The sequence below is a fragment of the Pogoniulus pusillus genome, chromosome 4 (genome assembly GCF_015220805.1).
Source record: "Pogoniulus pusillus isolate bPogPus1 chromosome 4, bPogPus1.pri, whole genome shotgun sequence".
In the NCBI taxonomy this organism is placed as follows: domain Eukaryota; kingdom Metazoa; phylum Chordata; class Aves; order Piciformes; family Lybiidae; genus Pogoniulus; species Pogoniulus pusillus.
Window position 1 is genome coordinate 9,812,524 of NC_087267.1, and position 23,398 is coordinate 9,835,921.

Below are 23,398 nucleotides of genomic sequence, written 5' to 3' on the forward strand. Positions count from 1 at the left end.
GAACATTTCATCTGCTGGCTGCTCAGTTCTGTTGTGCTACACTTAACCATCAGATACTGACCTGTTGCCAGGAGAAGGGCAAGAGATTAGCATATATTGCTGAAGGATGTGTTTTCTTTCTTCTATTAGTGGCTATTTCCTTGTGTGTCAAAAAGTGTTTCTTGCTATGGACACTTTCCACATTATATGATCCTGCTGAAAGAAAAGAATATAATTAATATTTGATTTTTTTGTCTCCATAGTCTTTTGTAATAGATGACAGAAGTTGTGTGATGAATTTTAAAAGTTTTTCTGTACTATCTTTAATTTCAAGAGGAAACTAAAGTAATTTTTGCAGGCTTTATAGGTGGGATTCAGTTGCTTAAATATACCTGTCTAATAGCATTTTAGATGTTCTAGTTATCCTGTCTGGTCTTACAAGCTGCAGTTTTAGGAAGGCACAATCCTCTTGAACATTGTGTTATAGCTGCCCTTGTCATGAGGATGTCTCAGTAGACTACCTAAAATAGCACCAGTCACTTATGTGTGGGCTAACAAATTAGATGATTCATGAGAAGCAATTAAAAATATCATGCTGAAGTTTTGGCAAACATCCAGAAACCTTTTGGGACTTTAATCTTTTGAGTCATTTATTGTATAGAATTTGTTCTTTGAATTTCCTTATATTTATGTGAAATTATCTTAAGGATGTACATTCTTTGGACTGTTAATAGCAACTAGTCAAAACTATTTGTATTTGAATCATCGTTGTCTTCCAAGTATCCTTGCTGCTTGATATGCAAAGAATGGTCTTTAAGAGAAGAGTATCCCTAACTTTAAGGTGTGTGATCAGCTTCTAGTGTAATTGTCTTCTACATACTATTTAACAAATTCTTACTTGGACAGCTGCTTTAGTCTGCAGAAGAAGTTTGCATAGGCACTGGCTGTGACAACCTACAATAAGGACAGAAAATCATAAAGCACTGATTTTGTTAGGCTTGTAAGGCATGTAAATATTTTATATAATGTACATGGATTTTCAATTTATAGACTATATAAATGCATAGATCTACTCTCATAAATGTAATTTTATAAATATGTATATGTGATGCATACAGGAATGAGGAAAAAGCTGCTGAATTTGACAAGTATCAAGAGATATAGGATAGGTCTGCTTGGAACAGAATTGAATAATAGATTGTAATGAATCATGATTCAGCTATTCAAATCTAGATTCTATGTTGTCACTTTGCAGGCAACTGAAGATTTTAGTTTAAATACAATTAAGTGTATAATATATGCCTAAATACTGACTTTCATTAAAAGAAATTCAAAACATCCATTGCTCACTGGAGACAAATTCTACTTCGATTAAATAGAGCCAGATTGGAGGAATAAACTCCATGTCTCTTAAAGCAAGGAAAGATTGCTAAACTGGTGTTCTTCAGTACCTGAAACTCTCTGACAGTCACAGCATCTGGCAATAAATGCAAATTTGAAGACAAATTGAGCTGAACAACTGAAAATGTTTTATTTTCCTTCTTGTTAGGCTTCTTTTGCTAAGGTTATGCAACAAAGACATTGTCACAAATAGGACACATCTGACAAAAAGATTTCCATCTCTGTAGATCTGCAGAGAGCATGAAATGTTTTACTTATTCTGAACATGACAAATTTGCCACAAATTGTGCATTAGGTTCAGATTAAATTCAAGACAGTTATTTTGTTTTCACGTTTTTACCTCAGTTTTAAAGTATTGCACAGACAGAAATGTGATTTGCTACAATAGTTATTTCTAATGTCAGACATGTAAACACCATCAGTTGTGATCACTCTACTAAATTCTTTGCAGAGGGATTGGTGGATAGGTCAAGCAGTTGAGACTTAATCAGGATCATTAGTCATGTTTATTCTCTGTCAGCTTTGCAGACATCATAATTAAGGAAAGCATAAAGATCTTATTGCAGAATGGAGTCTGTAGTCCCCAGTGGAAGATGCAATACTGCATGAGCTCAAGGTCCAAAATGAAACGGGTTGGTTCAAATTGGATCTTCACAGAAGAAATTGTTTGTGAAGCCAAATGAAGTTCTAGTTTCACACAGATATATCTCCACTCCATCTCAGCTAAATTCTGATTATATTCTTCTTTAGGTGTTTAAAGTAAAATGCATCTCGATTTCTGACCAAATAATCATCAGTTACTTTTAATGTTATTTTAACAGTGAAGTCTTGACTACATGAGTCACCAAAGCATACTCACATCAGCATAATATCAGAATGCCATTAGTATGATGAGAGGCCTTGAGCACAGCCCTATGAGGAGAGGCTGAGGGAGCTGGGATTGTTTAGCCTGGAGAAGAGGAGGCTCAGGGGTGACCTTATTGTTGTCTACAACTACCTGAGGGGTGGTTGTGGCCAGGAGGAGGTTGCTCTCTTCTCTCAGGTGGCCAGCGCCAGAACAAGTGGACACAGCCTTAGGCTGTGCCAGGGGAGGTTTAGGCTGGAGGTGAGGAGAAAGTTCTTCACTGAGAGAGTCATTGGACACTGGAATGGGCTGCCCGGGGAGGTGGTGGAGTCGCCGTCCCTGGGGCACTTTAAGGCAAGGTTGGACGTGGCACTTGGTGCCATGGTCTAGCCTTGAGCTCTGTGGTAAAGGGTTGGACTCGATGATCTGTGAGGTCTCTTCCAACCCTGATGATACTATGATACTGTGATACTATGATACAGCAGATCAAGGCTCTGGGTTAAGTTTAAAATTGACTGATTCAGGCACAGAAAATTCAGAGAACTGCATTATCAGGAAACTGTCTGACTGTGCTGTAATCCACATGATAAGACTGTGAGAAACCCTATGAGGAGAGGCTGAGGGAGCTGGAGTTGTTTAGCCTAGAGAAGAGGAGGCTCAGGGGTGACCTCGTTGCTGTCTACAACTACCTGAAGGAAGGTTGTGGCCAGGTTGGGGCTGGTCTCTTCTCTCAGGCAACCACCAATAGAACAAAGGGACACAGTCTCAAGTTGTGCCAGGGGAAGTATAGGCTGTATGTTAGGAGGAAGTTCTTCCCAGAGAGTGATTGGCATTGGAATGGGCTGCCCAGGGAGGTGGTGGAGGCACCGTCCCTGGAGGTAGGTGTTCAAGAAAAGCCTGGATGAGGCACTTAGTGCCATGGTCTAGTTGACTGGCTAGGGCTGGGTGCTAGGTTGGACTGGATGATCTTGGAGGTCTCTTCCAACCTGGTTGATTCTATGATTCTAAGGAAGAAGACAACCTGTCACCAAAAGTTCAATAATGCCAAATGTATGTAGATGTAAATACAGTTTATTGTGCATTAAAGCAAAAGAGAAATTCTGAGAACATTGGCTGATAGAAAATCAGGTATTATGATGAGCACTAGAATTTCTGAATGACACTGAATAGGTACATGGATGAGAGCTTTCATAGATTGATCAGGACATGTAGTATAGGTTTGAAAAATGTCAATTCTGGTAAATGGAAGAAATATAGGTATAAGGAAGGGATTATTTATTCTGAGGATGGTGAGACACTGGAACAGGTTGCCCAGAGAAATTATGGATGTCCTCTCCCTGGAAGTATTCAAGGCCAGGTTGGATAGAGGTTGGAGCAAGCTGTTCTAGTGGAAGGTGCCCCTATCAATGGCAGGAAAGTTGGAACAAAATGATCTTTAAAGTCCCTTTCAACCTAAACCATTCTATGATTCTTCTCAGCCAGAGGATATGCATCCTCTGCTCACTAATTTAGTGACTTGGGTAAACACCATCAACATTGCCTGGTTTATTTGGTGTTTCACAAGGAGAAAAAAAAGAGAGAGAGAAAGGTGAATCTCTGTAAATTCCTTCCTTAGTATCTTTGTATTTCTTTAGAGAAGATGCTTTTGCATTGTGCTTTCTGCTGATCTGTTTGGTTTTATTTGTAAAACTGTTTACTGATCTGTAGCCACTGCAGTTTTTATTCTTTCATTGTAAATCTTTTGAAACATAACAGAAAGGCAGTCATAATAATTTCAGATCTGTTGGTAGAAATTCTAGATGCTAGTGTGACACAAATACTAAATACCAATAAATAAAGGCTTTTATTTGATCATGATTACTTCCCTCCATGAAGGTTACAGTATGAATCTGACCTTTATAATTGATGCTCTGTATATAGAGAAAACTTAAAAGAGTCTTTTTAACATGTTACTGTTTAGATATATTGCATCTTAAAAAGGTGTATTTCTGAAATTCTAGATGGACCAATGATATATTACCCTATGGTGCTTTCTTTTCTTTGATGCCTTTCTTCATTTTATGTATTTGTCTCTGTTTTTGAAAATCTAATCTATCCTTTGGTAATGTGATTTGCAGGAAATGAAGAATAAAACACTACAAATGAAGTGCTTTTAAACAAACTGTAATTAATTGCATGTGCAAATGCATTGACTAAGTTTGGGTTTGCAATTAGATAACTAATTATGTTGAAAACGGCATAGCATATTTAAATGGATGCCAGTGCCTCTGGCTCATTCTGTTCTCTCTGGGCTGTTACTTAAGTATGCAACTATTCTCTTGCTGCTAGATATCACCTGTTATAGTTTAAAAGCATGGTTTCACACCTAATTAGACATATAGTCATGATGTTTGTGTATGCAAAATATAAACTATTTTTATTAATTTAAGATACAGTCTTCACAGAGAAGCTGTCAAATGTGCAGACCTGTTTACTCTTGTGGTATTTCTTAACAACAACAACAACAAAAATTTTCTCACTATGAACTACATCATTCAAACTGTTTCTTTTTTATGTCTAGCAGCTGTCTAATTAGTCTCATTATCATTACTTTTTCAGCTACCTGTTAACCTAGTTCCAACCTTATGTAGTATTTCAAAGTAGCTGTTAATAGAACAAAGTTTAACCTTCCAATAACAGAAATACTTAAAGATTTTTAAGAAAGTGGATAGACAATTATCTCTCAGAAATCATTTAGTTTTAGCCTAGTTGCAAAGTATACAATGTGGTGAATCATGTCACCAGCATACATACATGAATCAGGTCACCAATTTCTTAGACTTCTTCCGAATTACTAGATACATTTTACATGAGGTGATCCCAGTACCATACTTTTTGTATTTACGTGTTGGCTTGTAAGAAACAAGGGTTGTCAGAACAATCAGAATTAAAGGTAGCCTCAGGGATATTAAAAGCAGGTTTTTTTGTATATTAATGGGCAGATACATTGAGTTCTAAATAGCAAATATCCCTTTTGCAAGACTTTTCTCCCAGGCAACCAGCAACAGAACAAGGGGACACAGTCTCAAGTTGTGCTGGGGTAGGTGTGGGCTGGATGTTAGAAGGAAGTTCTTCACAGAGAGAGTGATTGGCATTGGAATGGGCTGCCCAGGGAGGTGGTGGAGGCACCATCCCTGGAGGTGTTCAAGAAAAGACTGGCTGAGGCACTTAGTGCCATGGTCTAGTTGACTGGCTAGGGCTGGTTGCTAGGTTGGACTGGATGATCTTGGAGGTCTCTTCCAACCTGGTTGATTCTATGATTTCTTTGGTCAGAGAACACCACTTACTTCATCTACAGATGGCCCCTGTGGTATTCAAGTGAAAGTATACAGTTTTAAGGTATTGCATATGCACATATGTTCATTATTTCTATTAAAATAAAAAATATTGTTTGTACAGTAGGTGGTATCTTCAGTTTTAAAAGGAAAGAGAGCACTCATGTGACATTGTGTTTATTTGAACATAACATCTAGGAGGGAACCTGATGACAATATTTTGATTTTAAAACTTATTTATGGATGATATAAAATCACTTTCTGTATAAAAAGCATATAAAAATATTTTAAGAACTATCACTGCTTTTACCAATGCACAAGCAGTGCTGCAGTAGTAGGCACCAGATAGATCTGATGCATATTTCAGTGTGTAAAACCTAGACTTATTTATGAAACCACTTGTTTTGTTAACAACCTTTCTGAAAATTCTTTGCTTTCAAATTTATCACTTGGTGAAACATCAAAAACTAGTGAAGATAATGTGGGACAGAGCATACTTCAATAACTGTGAGCAATTGCATCATACTGTTTCAATTAAAACATAATGAAAATTAAGTAATGTTTTTGCATGGTTTAGTTGTAAAATGCAGCCTGTCATAAAATTCAACTCATTTTGCATATATTTCTTTCCCCAGGGAATAGTTCCAGAGCATTTCTTTTGTTTGCTTTGTGCTGTACACCAGCAAACAAAATTCATAAATCATACTGACTGAAAACATCAGACCCAGTTGCTACTTAATGAGGCTTTAATCTGTTTTGAACAGTGGATTTTGTTTGCTTCTTTGTTTGCTTGTTTTTATTTTGTTTAATATAATTTCCTTTTCTTAAAATTCCTGGGAGAGGAGGAGAGGAAATATGGTTAGAACAGCCACATGTCTTCTGTCTGCTCTTAAAGGGAAGAAGAGATTGGGATTCTTTTTCAATTTGAAAACCTATAAATTTATAGACTCAGATTATCAGAATTGTAATGAGGAATGATAGGAAGGGACCACTGGAGATTATCTAATGCAGCTTCCTTGCCCAAGTGTCAGCTACAGCAGGTTGCCAATCAGGAGAAACAGAAATATGAAATCTCTACAAAAATTGCCAAGTGCAAGGACTGGGCACATATCTGAGTTTAAGTAACTACTGGTCAGGGAAATGTTAACTTTTTATCTGCTATTATATTTGTGGAATATTTATTGTATTATACAAAGTGTCAGCACAGAGATTAGTCATCATCTTTCTAACATATTTTACAGAAGAACTGTGTAAGCCAAGGTTTATCAGGCCAGTTCTCCTCCCAGAACACCATCAATATTTAGTGCTATATTTTAAGTGTTGTGGTTTTTTTTTCAGCCTTGTATAGATATATGTAGATATACTTTTCCAGAAAATAAATATATCTTCACAGGATGAAGAAAAAAAACAAACTACCAAACCAAACCCAACCAAAGATAATTAAAATTTATTTGATGTAGAAAATTATTAACAACTTTTTTTTTTTTAATTAGTATTTTCTGTGGCAAATTTTACCCAACAATGCTTTCAGAAGATATTTCTCTTTTACTCTTAGTTTCCTAGAAGTCTTCTTCCAATTACATTTTGGTTAAAACCTGTGCTGAAAAAAATACCTAACTTAGGTCTTTATAGATTATTTTACTATTTACAAATATTGCTGTTAGACATCCTCTGATATTTAGCTGTGAGACTTTGCTAGAAATGGTAAAACATTTGTACAGGGGAAAATCACATGAACATCAGTGTGTTGTAATGAATTTTCTTATTAAAAAATAGTTTGGCATCATAGACTCATAGAATCAACCAGGTTGGAAGAGACCTCCAAGATCATCCAGGCCAACCTAGCACCCAGCCCTAGCCAGTCAACTAGACCATGGCACTAGGTGCCTCAGCCAGTCTTTTCTTGAACATCTCCAGGGACGGCGACACCACCACCTCCCTGGGCAGCCCATTCCAATGGCAAAATGCATCTCTCATGATTGGCTAGTTTAAGATTCGTTGTGTCAGCTGCAATTTGAAGGTTATTAAGGCTGACCTAGTTCTCATAGGTGTACAAATTAATCTACTCGGTTATCTTTTATGTATGTGTTTTAAATCTCATCAATTTCTACTTTTAAGTTAGTGATTTGAAAATCCTAAGACCAACTTAGTGGTGATGATAAAGAGAAATACTCTTTGTAAAAGTTAATTTCATGCATATTTTTCCTTTGCACTGCATCCTTTTTGAAAAACATTATTTAAGGACAAAACAGGATAAAAGTAACGATTTAGCATACCCCAGCATTGCACTTCACTAGTTTGCTACAGCAGCAGTCACCAGGGAAAGTCAAATCTTTATTCCTCAAACTACTCCAGACAGAGAAGAAAAAGTGAGATTAATAAGAAAATAATGAAGGATTCAGGTAATGGACAAAACTTTTGATGATATTTGGGTGACAGGAGAAAATGTTTGGAAGCGAATCTCTTTCTACTCTGGAAAAAAAAAACCCTATCAATGATTCCTCTGGGGGGACATCATGCTGCTTCCTGTTTTGAAGCTTGACTCTAAAAAAAAAGGATGACTTTGAACTTAGCATCTTTATAAACAAAATGGATATTTGTTTCCTCTCTTAAAATTAAGATTTTTTTTTTAATGATGAAAAATATCTTCTCATTTAATTTGTTGGTGTTCAGAGTTCTTTTCATATGTAAAGCACTCCCTTGGGTGGTCTTGGATTCTGAAGTATGCTTTATTTGTCCACAAAACTGACTTTGTACAAGATAACAGGAGGTTATATATGGACTCATTCTCACTGTATTTGAGAGGTGACACTCTGAAAAGTCCCATCCACTGAGGCTCAGTTCTGTGCTCATAATTAATTTTCCATCACTTAGGCTTCCTTCATCTTCCTATCTGATAGACTTTTAAATGCTAAAAAAATCTGTGCTTCTGTTCATCACATGCACTGAAAAAGTAAAGCACCATATATATTTTGTCAAAGCTTTATTTACTAAATTTAGTTTGAAGTTTGGTTTTTTTTTTAGTTGAGAGTCACTTTTTGTTGAAATAGATCCTTAATTTTTTCATTTACTCTGGTGAAAATTGTAGTCAAGAAATAGAAATGAATCTGAAAGAATGGTCTAATCAGTTTTCTGATAAAGAAGAAAGATCAGCTACATTCTAACAAAAGTTTGTCTTACTCTTCTAAACTTTACTGAGAGCCATCCTACAACCTTCCCAGAAAGACTATTCCAGTACTTTGCTATGTAATGAATAATTATTCATAATAGTGAATTATGTTAGTGAAATGTAATCCATTTTTCCCTTCTAATGTTACTGAAAAAAAACCAAAACCATTGTGGATTGTAAAGAACTTCATACAGCATTGCAGTCATTGCAAAGTGCTTCTTACAATTAATCTTGTTTTTCCAGGCTGAAATAGCAAAAGACTGTTCTTCAGAATATCCTTGCTTTGATAGATGTCTTGAAGCTGATGATGGCTTCAAAAAAACTATTCACTAGACTTTTCATCTATGAAATGGATCATTTTTCGAACTCTTTAAAATATAGCTTCCACGACACCCTCTGCAAGAAGTTCTGAAGTTCCCTACTCACTTTGTCTGGGTTGTGCACAATTATTTTAGCTCTCCATAACTCTCTTCTGCTTAATTATCGCTTTCCCAGGCTGAATAATCCAACTTTGCTTAACATATGTTGTTTCACTGTACCATTTTCAGTCTCTATCAGACACATCAGGCATTTCTATGAAGGCTGCATGCAATATTCTAGAGAAGACACACTACATTTTTGTACAGTAACAAAATTTCTGGGTTTTCCCCATCTATTCCTTACAATGAGTTACATTCAATCTGACTATTAATAGACATTGAACTGATCTTTTTTTTTCAGATTACCAATACTTTTCCCAATTCTAACTTCACTGTGTGATAACAGTTAGATCAGAGCCTGACCTCAAGTGCCTAGAGCACAAGTCTTTATTCATATCCTGGAAGCATTGCTTTACCTGCACTGAGATCTACTTCTGTTTTTGAAACCCAGTATCCTTTGTTTGCTCTTTCCTGCATTCTATCACACAGTATCACAATATTATCAGGGTTGGAAGAGACCTCACAGATCATCAAGTCCAACCCTTTACCACAGTGCTCAAGGCTAGACCATGGCACCAAGTGCCACGTCTCCAGTAAGTTTCTGTTTTTCTTAAGTTTGGTACAGAAGTTCCACTGAGACCTCAGTAACTGATAGAAGAATGAATAAATTGTCTGCTTCACCCCAGATTTTGTATGCAGCATATGTCTTAATACATCTCTTTATTACATCTTCAAATAAAGTTCTTCCATCAACATTAACCAGTATTTTGTTTGTAATCAGCTATAATAACTAGGGTTTTTTACTGCAAAATGGTTGCAGAAATGTTATTCCATTAATCTTTCTTACAGTGTTTTGCACAGCTTCAGTTGGCTTCTTAGACCATCATTAAAGTGTAACAGAATAACAAAAAAATCTAATACTTCTCTTCAAAGTGTTTACAACCCATCACAATTTTATTTCCTCAGCCTTTAGAGTACTCTATGCCATCTCCTTTGGAGTACTCTATGCCATCTCCTGTTTCCATAGAAAAAATGCTAAGAAGAACTTATCTTGCCCTTAGAGTTTTTCACTCATCCACCTTTCCCGTGGGATGACTGTGGTTCTAAAGAGTGCTTTTTATAGCTGAAGTATTAAAGATACCAGACAAACAGATAATCCTGATACTGTGGAATGCATTAAGGAGCTTTATTCAGCAGTATGGTATCTCTGTGTTTGCTTACAACTTGGTGATTATCCAGTTGGCACTAAGCTTCTGCAGTGGAGACTAATTTCTACAGAATCATCCCTAAAGAGTATTAACTGTACTCTTTGGTGTTTTGTATGGCTAGTGATCCTAGTGCAACTGTATTTTCCTTTAGAAAAAGGTGTGACATGATATAGTGTGCTATAGTAACCTCTGACCTACCTTATCCTTCTTGGTGCTTTGCAGGTGGCATTGCTTCATTCCTTCTACACAAGTTGCAGATTTATTCCCATGTCCACAAAAAACCCATGGCAAACCCCAAAGTCAGAAAGTGCTGATGAATGTGTTGCTTTGGGAGAATGCATCTGGTTCATGGATTGTCAATTAGGCACTCATGTTGACTGTACTTCCTAGGTCAGTGTTATAAGACTGTTTTGGGGAATTTATCAAAAGCATCAGTAAAATAAAGACATGGCATTTCTGTTGCTTTTCCTGTTAGTGATAGGTCAGATGGTTTGTACAAAAGAAAGAAATGAATCAATTTAACACAAATATAGCACAATTTGCTCTCTAATATCCTGGCTGTATGTTTATTGTTTCATCATTGCAGAGATGTTTTCAAAATGATTCTATCATAGTTTCCTCTGTCATGCTTTTAGCTGCAGAAGACCAACTGCTCAGTAATTGCTGGATTATCTTTTTTATCTGATATAAACACAGGTATTGTGCTTACTTTTCTGGGACATCTGAGATAACTTACACTCTGCATGGGTTCATGCAAATAATTGCTGTTGTCTCATGGACTGTTTTAATTCGTCTAAGGGAACTTCTAATTTACCTTCTTGCATACATCCAGAGCCTGTATGTCGTAGATCATGTTCTGTCTATATACTGATTTACCATTCTACCCCATCATTAAAACTGCCTTAATTAAATGTTTGGTCATGAATTATTTTTTCCTGTACGTTCCAGCAAAGAAGGAACTGATCTTGTCTGCCCTATGACAAGAAAAAAACCCAGGGTTTTGGCTTGTGTTCACTTTCTATTTTACCATGAGCTGCTCCTTACAGGCAGAGTTCAATGAACAGTGTCATGCCCCCTTCCTAATTTCTTCTATGCAACAAAAAACGTCTTCTGAGAATTTGGTAGAATGTACATGAGATGCCTTGTTCCTATCATAGCCATTGATTGAGCAGTTAAAATCTCCTATTCCAATTACCCTTTCTATTGAGAGTTGCTTCTAAAAATCACAGGTCTTCCTCCTACTTTTGATATTTAAAATTATATTGCACAAAATAGGTCCCTAGGATAGATGCTGTGAATAATAATTCATTTGAATGTATCTCCTTTGATAGTAATGAGTTTAGAATAGGTTTGTGACCTTTAAACTTCGCTGAGTGGAATCCGAGTTAATGGGTTTATGTGCAGTATCTAACAATGGGATTCCAATCTTGATTGCTGCTTTTAACATCTTAAGAAGAAATGTAAAATGCATAAATTTTATTTTAACATAGAGTGTATAGAAAATCTTGGGTTTAGGGTCATCGACTGCGGGTTGGAGAAGATAGTTGGTAAAAGATATCAGCATTTATAGTCTTACAGGGAATTTTTTTCCCCTTTCATACAGCTATTTGAAATACAGACCTATTTCATTTTGTAGTACAGAAAGTTTAATCACTGTGGAATCTAACCATTGTAAGGGTGATGACCCCTCTGTAAGATGTTACTAATAATTATCTTCACAACAATAAAGGGGATTTTGGTTGGTTTTTTTTTTTTTTGAGGGGGAAGATTATTTATGTAAGTATTAAAAAGAAAAAGTTTAAAGATATATTATAAAGCCATAGTCTTTACATTATATGTAGCAATGGGAGAATCTTCCAGTAGTATTTAATCTGCTGGCTAGCAATTGCTGCTGCTGCTAATACTAGGAACAAAATGAAGAAAAAAAGCCCTGAGAAAATACTGTTTAAAAATACTTAAATAAAATGCATGTGAAGCACTGTAGGGTAATGAAAAGTAAAATGTATTTTGCAAATGCCAAATATATGTGGATGTTAGGAGGAAGTTCTTCAGAGAGAGAGAGTGATTTGCCATTGGAATGGGCTGCCCAGGGAGGTGGTGGAGTCACCATCCCTGGGGGTGTTCAAGAAAAGACTGGATGAGGCACTTAGTGCCATGGTCTAGTTGACTGGCTAGGGCTGGGTGCTAGGTTGGACTGGATGATCTTGGGGGTCTCTTCCAACCTGGTTGATTCTATGATTCTATGTTATACTCTTCACTTTCCAGTCATTTGTTACAAAATTCATTGATATATGAAGTGGGCTAACACCTGAGAAAGAGCCAGGCATGTGCTGCAGAAATCAGAGACTGGTGCAGTGTAACGAGGTGAAGTGGACTCATGGAAGAAATTGTTATCAGCAGAGATGCACATCTGCAGCCAACCCGCACCACTTATCTGCTAGGTTTCTGAGACAAAATACAAATTCAGAGGGGGTCATTCTTTTTGAAAAAACTCAAATGGAAACAGATATCAGCAGAGCAGTTAAAATACTTACATTTTAAAAGGAAGTTATAAAGAATTTTGATTAAAAAAAATCACCTGGGTTTATCTGGAAAGGAAAAGGAGGGAAATCTGACAGAAGCCAGTTGGAATTGTGTTGAAAGCTGTGTTTGACTAGCTACTGGCTGTATGATTGAGTGTACAGCTGAAGACACTGAGATTTTAAAATGCCAGTAAGTGTGACATACATTAGATAATGTAGTCTTGTCAGCTTTTTGAACCACAGAATGCTTTGGGTTGGACGTGACCTTTAAAGGTCATGTAGTCCAGCACCCCTGCAGTGAACAGGGACATTATTAACTGGAACAGGTAGTTCAGAGCCTGTTGGGATGTTGTCAGAGATGGGGCATCTACCACTTGTTCTGCTGTTTCAGCATAAAGAAATGTCTTGTTTGTATCTAGTCTAAATCTACTCTCTTTTAGTTTAAAACCATTGCTCCTTGTCCTGTCACAACAGTCCCTACTGAAAGGACAATTCCCATCTTTCTTATGGTTCTCCTGTAAGTACTGAAAGGTCACAACAAGATCTTTTCAGAACTTTTTCTTCTTCAGGATGGACAGTTTCAAATCTCTCAGCATTTCTTCACAGGATGTATTTGAGGTATATTGAGGATGTATCTATCTGTTCATTCCAAGCACTTTAAATGTTAGTGAGTTATGTGTACAAGGAAGGAAGATTTGAAGGTTGCAAGATTTGTCTTATTGTCCGGAGGCACAAAGCTAAAAATAAAAGCTAACTTTCCTTACAGATTTTACAACAGGGTTAATCTTTAACTATTCAGTATTTCTAATCTATGCTTCCCTTCCTGGAGGTTTTGTGCCTTGAAAACATTATGGTAGAATAAATTTAATATAAACAATTATTTCCTGTAAACTATTCCAGTTTTTATTCCATTGCTGTATGAAAGGGAAAATAAGTTTGGGGTTTTTTTTTAGGATAATGCTCACTTATATTTTTAACAGTTCATCTAAGGTCTTCTGCTCTACTGTGTGTTTTGCAGGCATTTGAGACTTTCAGGAAAGTATTTACTGAAAAGCTATTTCTTACATATGTTGGATAAAGAGAGTAGGAGTTTTATCATTCTCACTTATCTGTTACTTCAACTACCTTTCTCCTCTTAGATGATATATGAAAGATGATATATATAGATGATAATAAGTGATATATAGAGATGATAATAAGTGAAAAATCCTGATGTTTGGCAATTGACATAGGTTTCACAGGTGGCAAATACATAGAGCTATTGCTGATGGTTAAGTGTGCATGGTCAAGTCTTCTGAGAGTCACTCTCAGAAGTTTATGGATGAAATATTGTATTCATTCATGTTAAAAAAACCATTGTTTTAAAAAAAAACCACCAAATTCTCTTAGGTACTGTGTAGGGAGCTGTTGGCTTGGCTTATTTGGGACTGGAATAGCTAATATGTACATAATTCTTAAAATGCTCAGTTAAAGTAGAGAATTTTCATGTTAGAGTCTGTAAATAGCAAAGCAAAGCAGACAGGCCCATACATTTTGACGTCAAAATGTTTGTCATAGTGCTTGTACGCTATTTACTCTAGATATGTTTAGCTATCAAATCACATCTGTACTTAGAGCTTTAATAAATGTCTGATTTAATTTAAAAAACCAATAGACAAGGGGTCATTAGCAGAAACCAGGCCAGTTAGTTCTTGAGATAAGAACTATCCTGATTATATTACGTCTGGATTAATTTTGTTAAGCTGAATGTTGGGAAAAATGCCAAAGAAATCATACAAAGCATATGAATTGAAATGGAACAGAAAACTTGCTTGGAATCTTCATTTCTTGCTTTGTGGCTTTCTCTTACTTTTTCTTGCATTCCTGTTGTTTTGGTTTTTTTTCCTGTTTCTTTATCTCCTCCCCTTTCACACAGTATCACAGTATCATCAGGGTTGGAAGAGACCTCACAGATCATCAAGTCCAACCCTTTACCACAGAGCTCAAGGCTAGACCATGGCACCAAGTGCCACGTCCAATCTTGCCTTGAACAGCTCCAGGGACAGCGACTCCACCACCTCCCCGGGCAGCTCATTCCAGTGCCCAATGACTCTCTCAGTGAAGAACTTTCTCCTCACCTCCAGCCTAAATCTCCCCTGGCGCAGCCTGAGACTGTGTCCTCTCATTCTGGTGCTGGCCACCTAAGAGAAGAGAGCAACCTCCTCCTGGCCACAACCACCCCTCAGGTAGTTGTAGACAGCAGTAAGGTCTCCCCTATTCCTTTTAATGGTAAAAGAGATCAGAGTCAGATCTTTGGGACATAATAGTAAGCAACTGTATTTGGTGCAGAGGTCTGGGTGAAATGATGACCTCTACTGAGGCTGACAGTAAAACTCCCATTGACTTAAAAAAAGGTCAAAAGATCACTCAGGGGAGCAATCTACCTGTTATGAGAAGGTAGTCCACAGAAGACTGGTAGGAAATGAGAAAATGTATTGCAAAATATTATAGGAAAGCAACAATATATCTGAGGCTGTGTATTCATAAATCAGAAAGTTTAGTATTTTAGTTCCCATAGAAACAATAACTGCAGCACATTGCACATTTCTAGTAAGGTGGTAGTTGTTAAAGAACATGTAATAGCATTTTAAAAAATGTATTCAATGATGTACTACTTTGAACTAAATATTTTTAGACATTTTTTCTTAAGGCAGAGTAATCACTATCTTGTTTACTTTTCATATGCTGGAGCCCATGACCTGAATATAAGACAATAATTTGAGGAGTGTTTTGCCTTTCTGCTTATTCAAGTTTTGCTGGCTGCTAAAACTTCTGGTAAGGGTAGATCTCATGATAGCAACTTTTCTGAGGTGAAGAAAAATCCAGAGATATTTTCTGATTTAGAAATGAGAAGATTCTCTGTTCTGAACTGCCCAGATTTGCAAGGAAAGTCACTGAAGAAGAGTTGAGCTCTTTACAAGAAAGATATTGTTTTGGTATTTGTACATTGCTGAGCAGGTTCTGGCAATACTGGAAATAAATAGTAGTATCCAATTGGATAAATGAGTGTCTGGTTTATATTCTTGATATCTCATCAGTTTAACTTTCCAACCTTTTCTCTAATCTATCTCCTATAAACTTCTGATTAATCACATGTCAAACAGGCATAAAAATGTAGACTTGATATGAGAGGTGATGAAATATGAAAATCAGACTTTTCTTGAGGTTTTCTCACTGAAGGTGTATGAGCTATTAATAATCAGACTAGTCAAGTATTAGTCTGCGTGTTTTCAGTGAAGTAAAGTCAAAAGGACTGTGCTGCTTTGAGTCTAATTGGAATATTTTAGTGAGAGAAATTAGATTACAGGCTGTGAAAAGAAAACAATGGTGATGTCTACTTCACTTACAGGTTTACTGAGATGTATAAAAACAAGAACATAGATATAGACAAATCAGTGTGTGTGTGTGTGTCGGAGCCTGTGCTTTCTCCCTAGGCTGTTTTCTGTGTTACCAATCCTTCTGCTTTCTAACCCTCCTTGCTAACTCTTCAAGCTCACCTTGCATGTAAGGCAAACTCTGGATAAGGTAGAGGGGTGAAAAGAAGGTAGAAAGGTGGTTGGGAGCCCCTCCTGGGGACTCTGATTTCTGGGAGTAGTGTTGTGTTTCTGCATTACCTTTAACTTGTATATTTTTGTATATAACTGCATCTGTTATAAATATCTGCTTGCATATTGTGCTAAGCTGTAAATCTAAAAGCTTCATTCCTTAATTTCCAGCTGGCTGAGTCTAGTCTGAGTGATTTCATAAGAGTGTCTGTGTGGGGTAATCCCCAAACCGTCACAAGGACTAATGAGAACTTCTGTAACTCTGCCAACCAAGTTGTAAAGAATGCTATTTTGGGCTTCCGAAACTGTACAGGAAATACCATCGTTTGCTAGCTATTTGGTAAGAGAGGAAAACTTCTTAAACTCCAACTTTGTTCTTAAAAGGATAGCTGTAAATAACACCAGGGTTCACAGAAATGCTTCTACTAGGACTTCTACCTTTAGCAGCAGTATACACCAGAGTACAGTTTATTTGGTTGCTTGATGGAATGGAGGTAAATAGTTCCCTTCCTGGTTGTTATGGAGCAAATTATTTTCCCATTATTTTATCCCCCCCCCCCCCCCCCAATGATAAAGTGGTATATAGTCTTCATTCCATATGTTGTGTTTTCTGAATAGGGACTGAAGACTATGTGATCCATCTTAAAAAGCCACAGCAGCCAGGCTTACAAACTGAGCATTGAGTTTCGTAGCTGCCATAAATGCTTGAAATTGAAATACGAGGCTGAAGTGATTCATTACATTAAGAAAAATGGATGTAATGGAAATCTACAGAAAACCAAGAGCTGTAATTGTACCTGATGTATAATCTAAGTATCAACTGAATAAAATTGTTCTGTATAACAGAACATTATGTATTTGTCCATTCCTATTACCAAGCAGTCTATAAAATGTCATGTCTCTTACAATGAATCTAGAGACAGAAAGTTCACTCAGAAGTATTTGTTTTTCTTTACTGCTTCCTTACGTTTTGGGGTTGGTTGGTGAGGGTATTTCTGTGGTTTAGTGGGGTTTTTGTTTGTTTGCTTGTGTGAGTTTTTTTGTTTGTATGATCTACTAGCGGTAATAAATGCTAATGATACAGACCAGGAAATGTTCCCTTGCTGGTTATACTGTGAATTACCCATTCCAAACATTTAATGGAATTTTCATTATTTCTTAAGGAAGTATAAAGGATAGAAGTGTATGAGAGGAGGTTAAAAGGCCTGGAAGAGAAAATAAGACAAAAAAGAAAATACAAGGGGAAAAAAAATATACTAAAGCATTCCAGAAATGCAACAGTAGTAAGAAATAGAAATGAGTGGTTTGGCTGTTGTTAATTTAACCTGGGTTTTTTAGCTTTGCCAATAGCTTTTATTTTTAAGCTGTTATTGGTAAAGGTGAGAGGCCCCTTTACACTAGCAGTACAAAAGACTGGGGTAAAAATCCCATTTCTTTATTCCTCCTTAGTAAGTCACTGTTCTTGTTGCTAGTACTGTGCTTTTTCTCAGTGCAGCAAGTGCTGCAGTACTTGCACAGAGGTGCAACAAGTAGCTTTTTAGATATGAAGATTATTTCAAATATGCCAGCCTTGTTGCTGGTTATTGCTTTCTACTGACTTTCCACAGCAAGGTGCTTGTTGCAGCTCAGCAAGTGAGAAGCTGAAGAATGAGCTAAGAGTGCACTGCAGGAAAAAAGCACATAGTGTGCTTGGGAGTTTTCCCAGAAGGAGATAAAGTATGATTGTCCCTCTCCTTCACCAAACAGGACAAAGAGATGGAAATTATCTGGTGGCAACTCTGTTCCGCTTCCCTGTGCCATACTTCCCTATTTCCTCTCTATTCAAGGCTGGTGCAATGTAATAGACCTCTAAAGCTGTCCTCTAAAGAAATCCACATGTGCTTTTCCTACTTTGAAGCAAATGTTTACAGGGTTTCTTGGGTTGTTACATGTCTGTCAGACTATTTCTCTTTCTCTTGTAAAGATTCTCTGCTATGACAGGGTGAATGACTCACTGGGGATTATACAGTGCCACTTCCTTGCATAGCTAGAATTAATTACAGTCTTAATGCTCAGGGGAAGTGACAGATTATGACTGATGGGGAATTGTGCTGGAGCAGCTCATCTGAAAGAAAGGCAGGGAAGGCTGGCTCACTTGCCTTGCCTTGCACTGTTAGGAAGTAGAGGTATGTTCTTTTCATATGGCAGCTATGACAGAAGTCTCCCCATCCCAGCCCTACCCTCCAGCAACATGCATTGATCCTCTAGGGTATGCCAGAAGTCTGTCCATCATGCAGATCCATTCTCAGTGGTCAATGAATCTCAGTTTGGGCAATGAAACAGAGAGCAAGGGCCAGCATCTGAAACAGAAGCTTGCTGCTGATACTTGTGACTGGCTTGGTGTCTGTGGCACCAAAAGCACATTATTATTCTTCTACCTCCTGTCCTGTTGTGATATACTCTGTGGGAGAAACCCCTCAATCCAACTCATCAATGCCCTTGAAGAAAGAAGCCTGTGGAAATACACTAATATTAGTATTTCTGGTTTTCTGTTCATGGTCCATTGCCCCTGATTCTGACAAAACTGATTTTTTCCAGTGTTGAAGAATAAACATGAACAGATGGGACTGGGAATTATGCAGCTAAGTTACTAGAGCAGTGTATAGAAATTATTTTTCTCTCATTGTGTTAGAAACAGCTACTGATGGAAAAAGCAAGGAGAAAAATGACAGTTAAAAACAATCTTTATAAGTAAAGCCATACAAGTAGTCAATAAAGGAAGTATAAATAAGCAACTCAAATTTCCAACTGATTTTCTCATTTCACATTGAGGTCCTCTCAAATGTTTTCTGAGCACAGTGCCAGAGTCATTGGACACTGGAATGGGCTGCCCGGGGAGGTGGTGGAGTCGCCGTCCCTGGGGCAGTTCAAGGCAAGGTTGGACGTGGCACTTGGTGCCATGGTCTAGCCTTGAGCTCTGTGGTAAAGGGTTGGACTTGATGATCTGTGAGGTCTCTTCCAACCCTGATGATACTATGATACTATGATATGATACTATGATAATGGTAGGGGCTTGTGGCTCTGGACATTTTGTCTGAACCCAAGAATTGGTTCAGCTGGTCTGAGTCCTTTTTTGTAATGTCACTACTTTCTACACAATTGTTGTCTAGCACAGTACTAGCCAAAAGTAAGAGTTCCAAAGTCCCTCCCTGAATGATCCCAGTAAGTATTTTTGTTGTGTCTGACAAATTTTTTATTCAATGAAGAATCCTCTTGAGGTGCAGTCTGTTCAGATTGAATGGGTCTCCACTATTTTTCCACTCTGAAATCACTGGGAGTACTGAGGCTATTTTCAGGTTATTATTATTATCTAATTTAAATTAGATAATACAGAGTTTCTACAACATTTCCTGTTAAAAGCATGTTAGTTATGGTGAAAATTTATTTATGGGTGCTACTCATGGCATTCAGAGTGGTGAAAGAGATTTGGTTTATCCTTATGCAAATGAGAGGTCAATTGAAATAGACTTTCTGTGGGGGTGTGGAAGCTGACTGGATTGAGTCACCATACTATGGAGTTTAATGTTGATCATCTAAAATTGAAAAAATATATATTTAAACAGGTTAATTCTACAAGTCATTAGACTAAAAGTCATATTTTTGATCCTTTTGCTTTTCATGATGACTATAACTTTTGAATTTTGAAATGCATATTGAATAAAAGGTAGTGCCAACGTTGAAAGTGATGTTCAAGAATTTATGCATTCTGTGTTGATCCTTTTTTCCCTCTTTCATGTACCTCCGATTCAGCTTTTGGAGATGCCTATTTTTGCATTGTGACAGCAGACAGAGCCTGTTATTCATCATTTGAAAGAATGTCTAGGAATATAGATTATTTTTTTTAAATCCTAAATTATATGTTTATTCTGGCCCTCATAAGTAGAAACAGTTTTGATTTCGATTGATTGTATATTTTAAAAAATGGGTTTAGTGTCTGCCTTGGGCTGTTATAAGAAATCTTTTGTGTGGCTTCCTATCACTGTATTCTCACTTCTTTAGAACCATCTAATCATGCTGTTAGGTTTCCATAAATATCAACATTTGCCATTGTTATGCAAAAATAGATCTACTTTTCTATTCTTATATTGCAAGATTATGTAAAGAAAAATCAGAAATACTTCCTATATGGTGCCTCATGGCTCAAAAAAGAAATACAAAAATACCCCTATTTGCTGTTTTTTAGTTAACGATACAAGACTCAATAATGTGCACAGCATACTTGTGTGGCTGCTGTCATACAAGGTGATGACAAGAAATTTGCTTCTGTGACCAGACACAGGATCAAGTTCTCTTTTGATATGAAGGGCGACGAGGCTGGTGAGAGGCCTTGAGCACAGCCCTACGAGGAGAGGCTGAGGGAGCTGGGATTGGTTAGCCTGGAGAAGAGGAGGCTCAGGGGTGACCTCATTGCTGTCTACAACTACCTGAGGGGAGGTTGTGGCCAGGAGGAGGTTGCTCTCTTCTCTCAGGTGGCCAGCACCAGAACAAGAGGACACAGCCTTAGGCTGCGCCAGGGGAGATTTAGGCTTGAGGTGAGGAGAAAGTTCTTCACTGAGAGAGTCATTGGACACTGGAATGGGCTGCCCAGGGAGGTGGTGGAGTCGCCGTCCCTGGGGCTGTTCAAGGCAAGGTTGGACGTGGCACTTGGTGCCATGGTCTAGCCTTGAGCTCTGTGGAAAAGGGTTGGACTTGATGATCTGTGAGGTCTCTTCCAACCCTGATATACTGTGATACCGTGAAAATTCTGAAAGATCAAGAATTAGTATTGAATGAACATTTTCTTGGTTTAGTAGCATTAAATAAATAAAACATCCCACCAAAACTATACTTGGGGAGACAGAGAATAAGAGAAATACACCTGCTTAATGAGACATCAGTTGACTCAATGCTGTGAGGTTACTGAATGTTGTGGAAGTATTAATGGGGGACATTGCCCTTTTCTTTTGTAGGTGATTAGGATTATTTCTCTCAGCATCTTTGGTTTCAAATTTTATATTGCTTTGCAAACTCTTCCTGTTAACAAAACAATAGGAAACTCCAGTTTTGTGAGGGGGTAAAAATGATGCTATAATTAACATCTCCTCCTAAGAGCAAAATTCAGCTTTCTAAATCCCTTTAGATTCCATGAAGCACTTTTTTACTATTGTCCAGTACTGGACTGTGTGCAGCTGAGCTCTTTCAGAAAAACTGTTTAAAGATGGGTTCACGTGGCAAATATCAGTCTGTTCTGAAAAAGCATTAGACTGCTCCCTAAATGAAACATTTCTGTTTATTAGGTTTCCACTCTTGATCTAAGTTGTAATACTGAAGCTGAGAACCTGCTAAAATATGCAGCACATATAGATCTGCCTTAATGGGCTAGGATTATAAACCCCCTAAAGAATACTGTCAGTTCTTGCTTCTTGAAAGATGATTGTAAAGGTGGACATAGGGAAAAATTAATGAAAAATCTAATGAAAACAGTGTTGATGGAGCATTTGCCTAACATTGGCAACGGAAAACCCAAGAAATCTTCAGCTTGCAGAGGCTGGGGGGAGAAATGCCGAAGGTTTACAAGCTTCTGAAGGCATAGTGTCAGCTGAGTCATTCACCAAGCCCCACAATACTGCAATACTTGTTCAATTGCTGGGGCACTTGGTGAGACTGGTGGGAGATTGGGCTATAACAGAAAAAAGAAAGTATTTCTTTACGCAGCAGATAGTAAGCTTCTGGAATCTGTTATCCTGGGAGACTGGAGGCAAGATAACATTAGCAGGTGCAAAAGTGGCTTAGACACATTCCTGGGTAACAGACCAATACTGGAAGTAGACTACAATGTACAATGGAATAACTCTGATGCAGTGAATTTTGACTTTCATGAGGAGTAGCCAGGCTAACATGTTTTGCCTGGGTTCTATCTTCTGCAATCGCTTGGAGAAAGGCTGTAAGGCCACAAAGACAGCTTCTCACACATAGAAATAAGATATTTCTTTACAAGAGTTTGTTGATGAGTATACAGTTGAATACACTTTAATGTTATCTTAAACTTAAGATCCAAGAAATATCAGTATCCATGCTTAGATACTAATCCTAAATATATAGAGAGAAAGTTTGCATGATGCTTATTTCAATAATGATAATACTTTGTGGAAACCTCCTAGAGAATGTCTGCTTTTAAGAATAAAAGTACCTGAATATTTGTTTCATTCGTAGTTATCACTTTTTCTTTGCCCTTTAAACTAACAGTACACTTGCAGTAAGAGATAGAAATCAACAGTCATTCTAGCTTATTACTCACTTGCTGAGTTCTTTACAGGAGTGCCATGCTAGACAAGACTTTTCTTCATCAGAAGAAAATAGTAGAAGAATAGATTCTCAAAGAGGTTACACTTGCCCTTTCAATAACTTTTATATGTTCAGATGTTCATTCACACACCTGCATTTTTAGTAATAATATTTTGACAGGATTTTGTCTCATTTTTCTGTTTCAGCTAAGAGTAAAAATAGGAAGAAAAACCTGAACCTTGCATTAATGTATATACAGTTGGATAGAAATTAAAACTAGCTGTGGTGTGCTGTGGTCTCTACATTCCTTGCTCATACTGTCAAGTGGAAAGGCACAAACATAATTCAGCTTATGAGTTTAATTGTGAAGAAATCATAGAATTAGGCACCTGTGCCTTTGCTTACAAAAAAGGGCTTAGAGATATCCCATTTTAAAATTTGAAAACTAAAGTTACTGGTATTTTAGCTTTTTTTTTAATTTCATAATTTATGGCTACTACTTGAAATTATTTTGGAAGTCTCTTTGAATAGTCTACATCAGACAAAAATAACTGGCAGGCTCATTTCAAGCAAAACTTCTCTTTTATCAACCTTGCCTGTTGAAAAAAAAAAGTCTCAAATAGACACAGTTTGAATACAACTTGGATAATTGTTG

The 23,398-nt window shown here is 37.2% G+C and overlaps 1 protein-coding gene across 4 annotated transcripts in view; it reads left to right on the top strand.

Annotated features, from left to right (window-relative positions):
• IMMP2L (inner mitochondrial membrane peptidase subunit 2) overlaps nt 1-23,398 on the top strand; it is a 480,812-nt gene that overhangs the window by 333,196 nt on the left and 124,218 nt on the right. Inside the window, exon 4 of one of the 4 annotated variants that reach the window (XM_064142895.1) lies at nt 17,059-17,288. The exons of the other annotated variants lie outside the window; for them this stretch is intronic. Within the exon in view, the coding sequence (XP_063998965.1) occupies nt 17,059-17,065 (7 nt within the window). The 3' untranslated portion in view covers nt 17,066-17,288. Of the gene's footprint in view, nt 1-17,058; nt 17,289-23,398 lie in introns of those variants that run through there. 4 annotated transcript variants of the gene reach the window in all.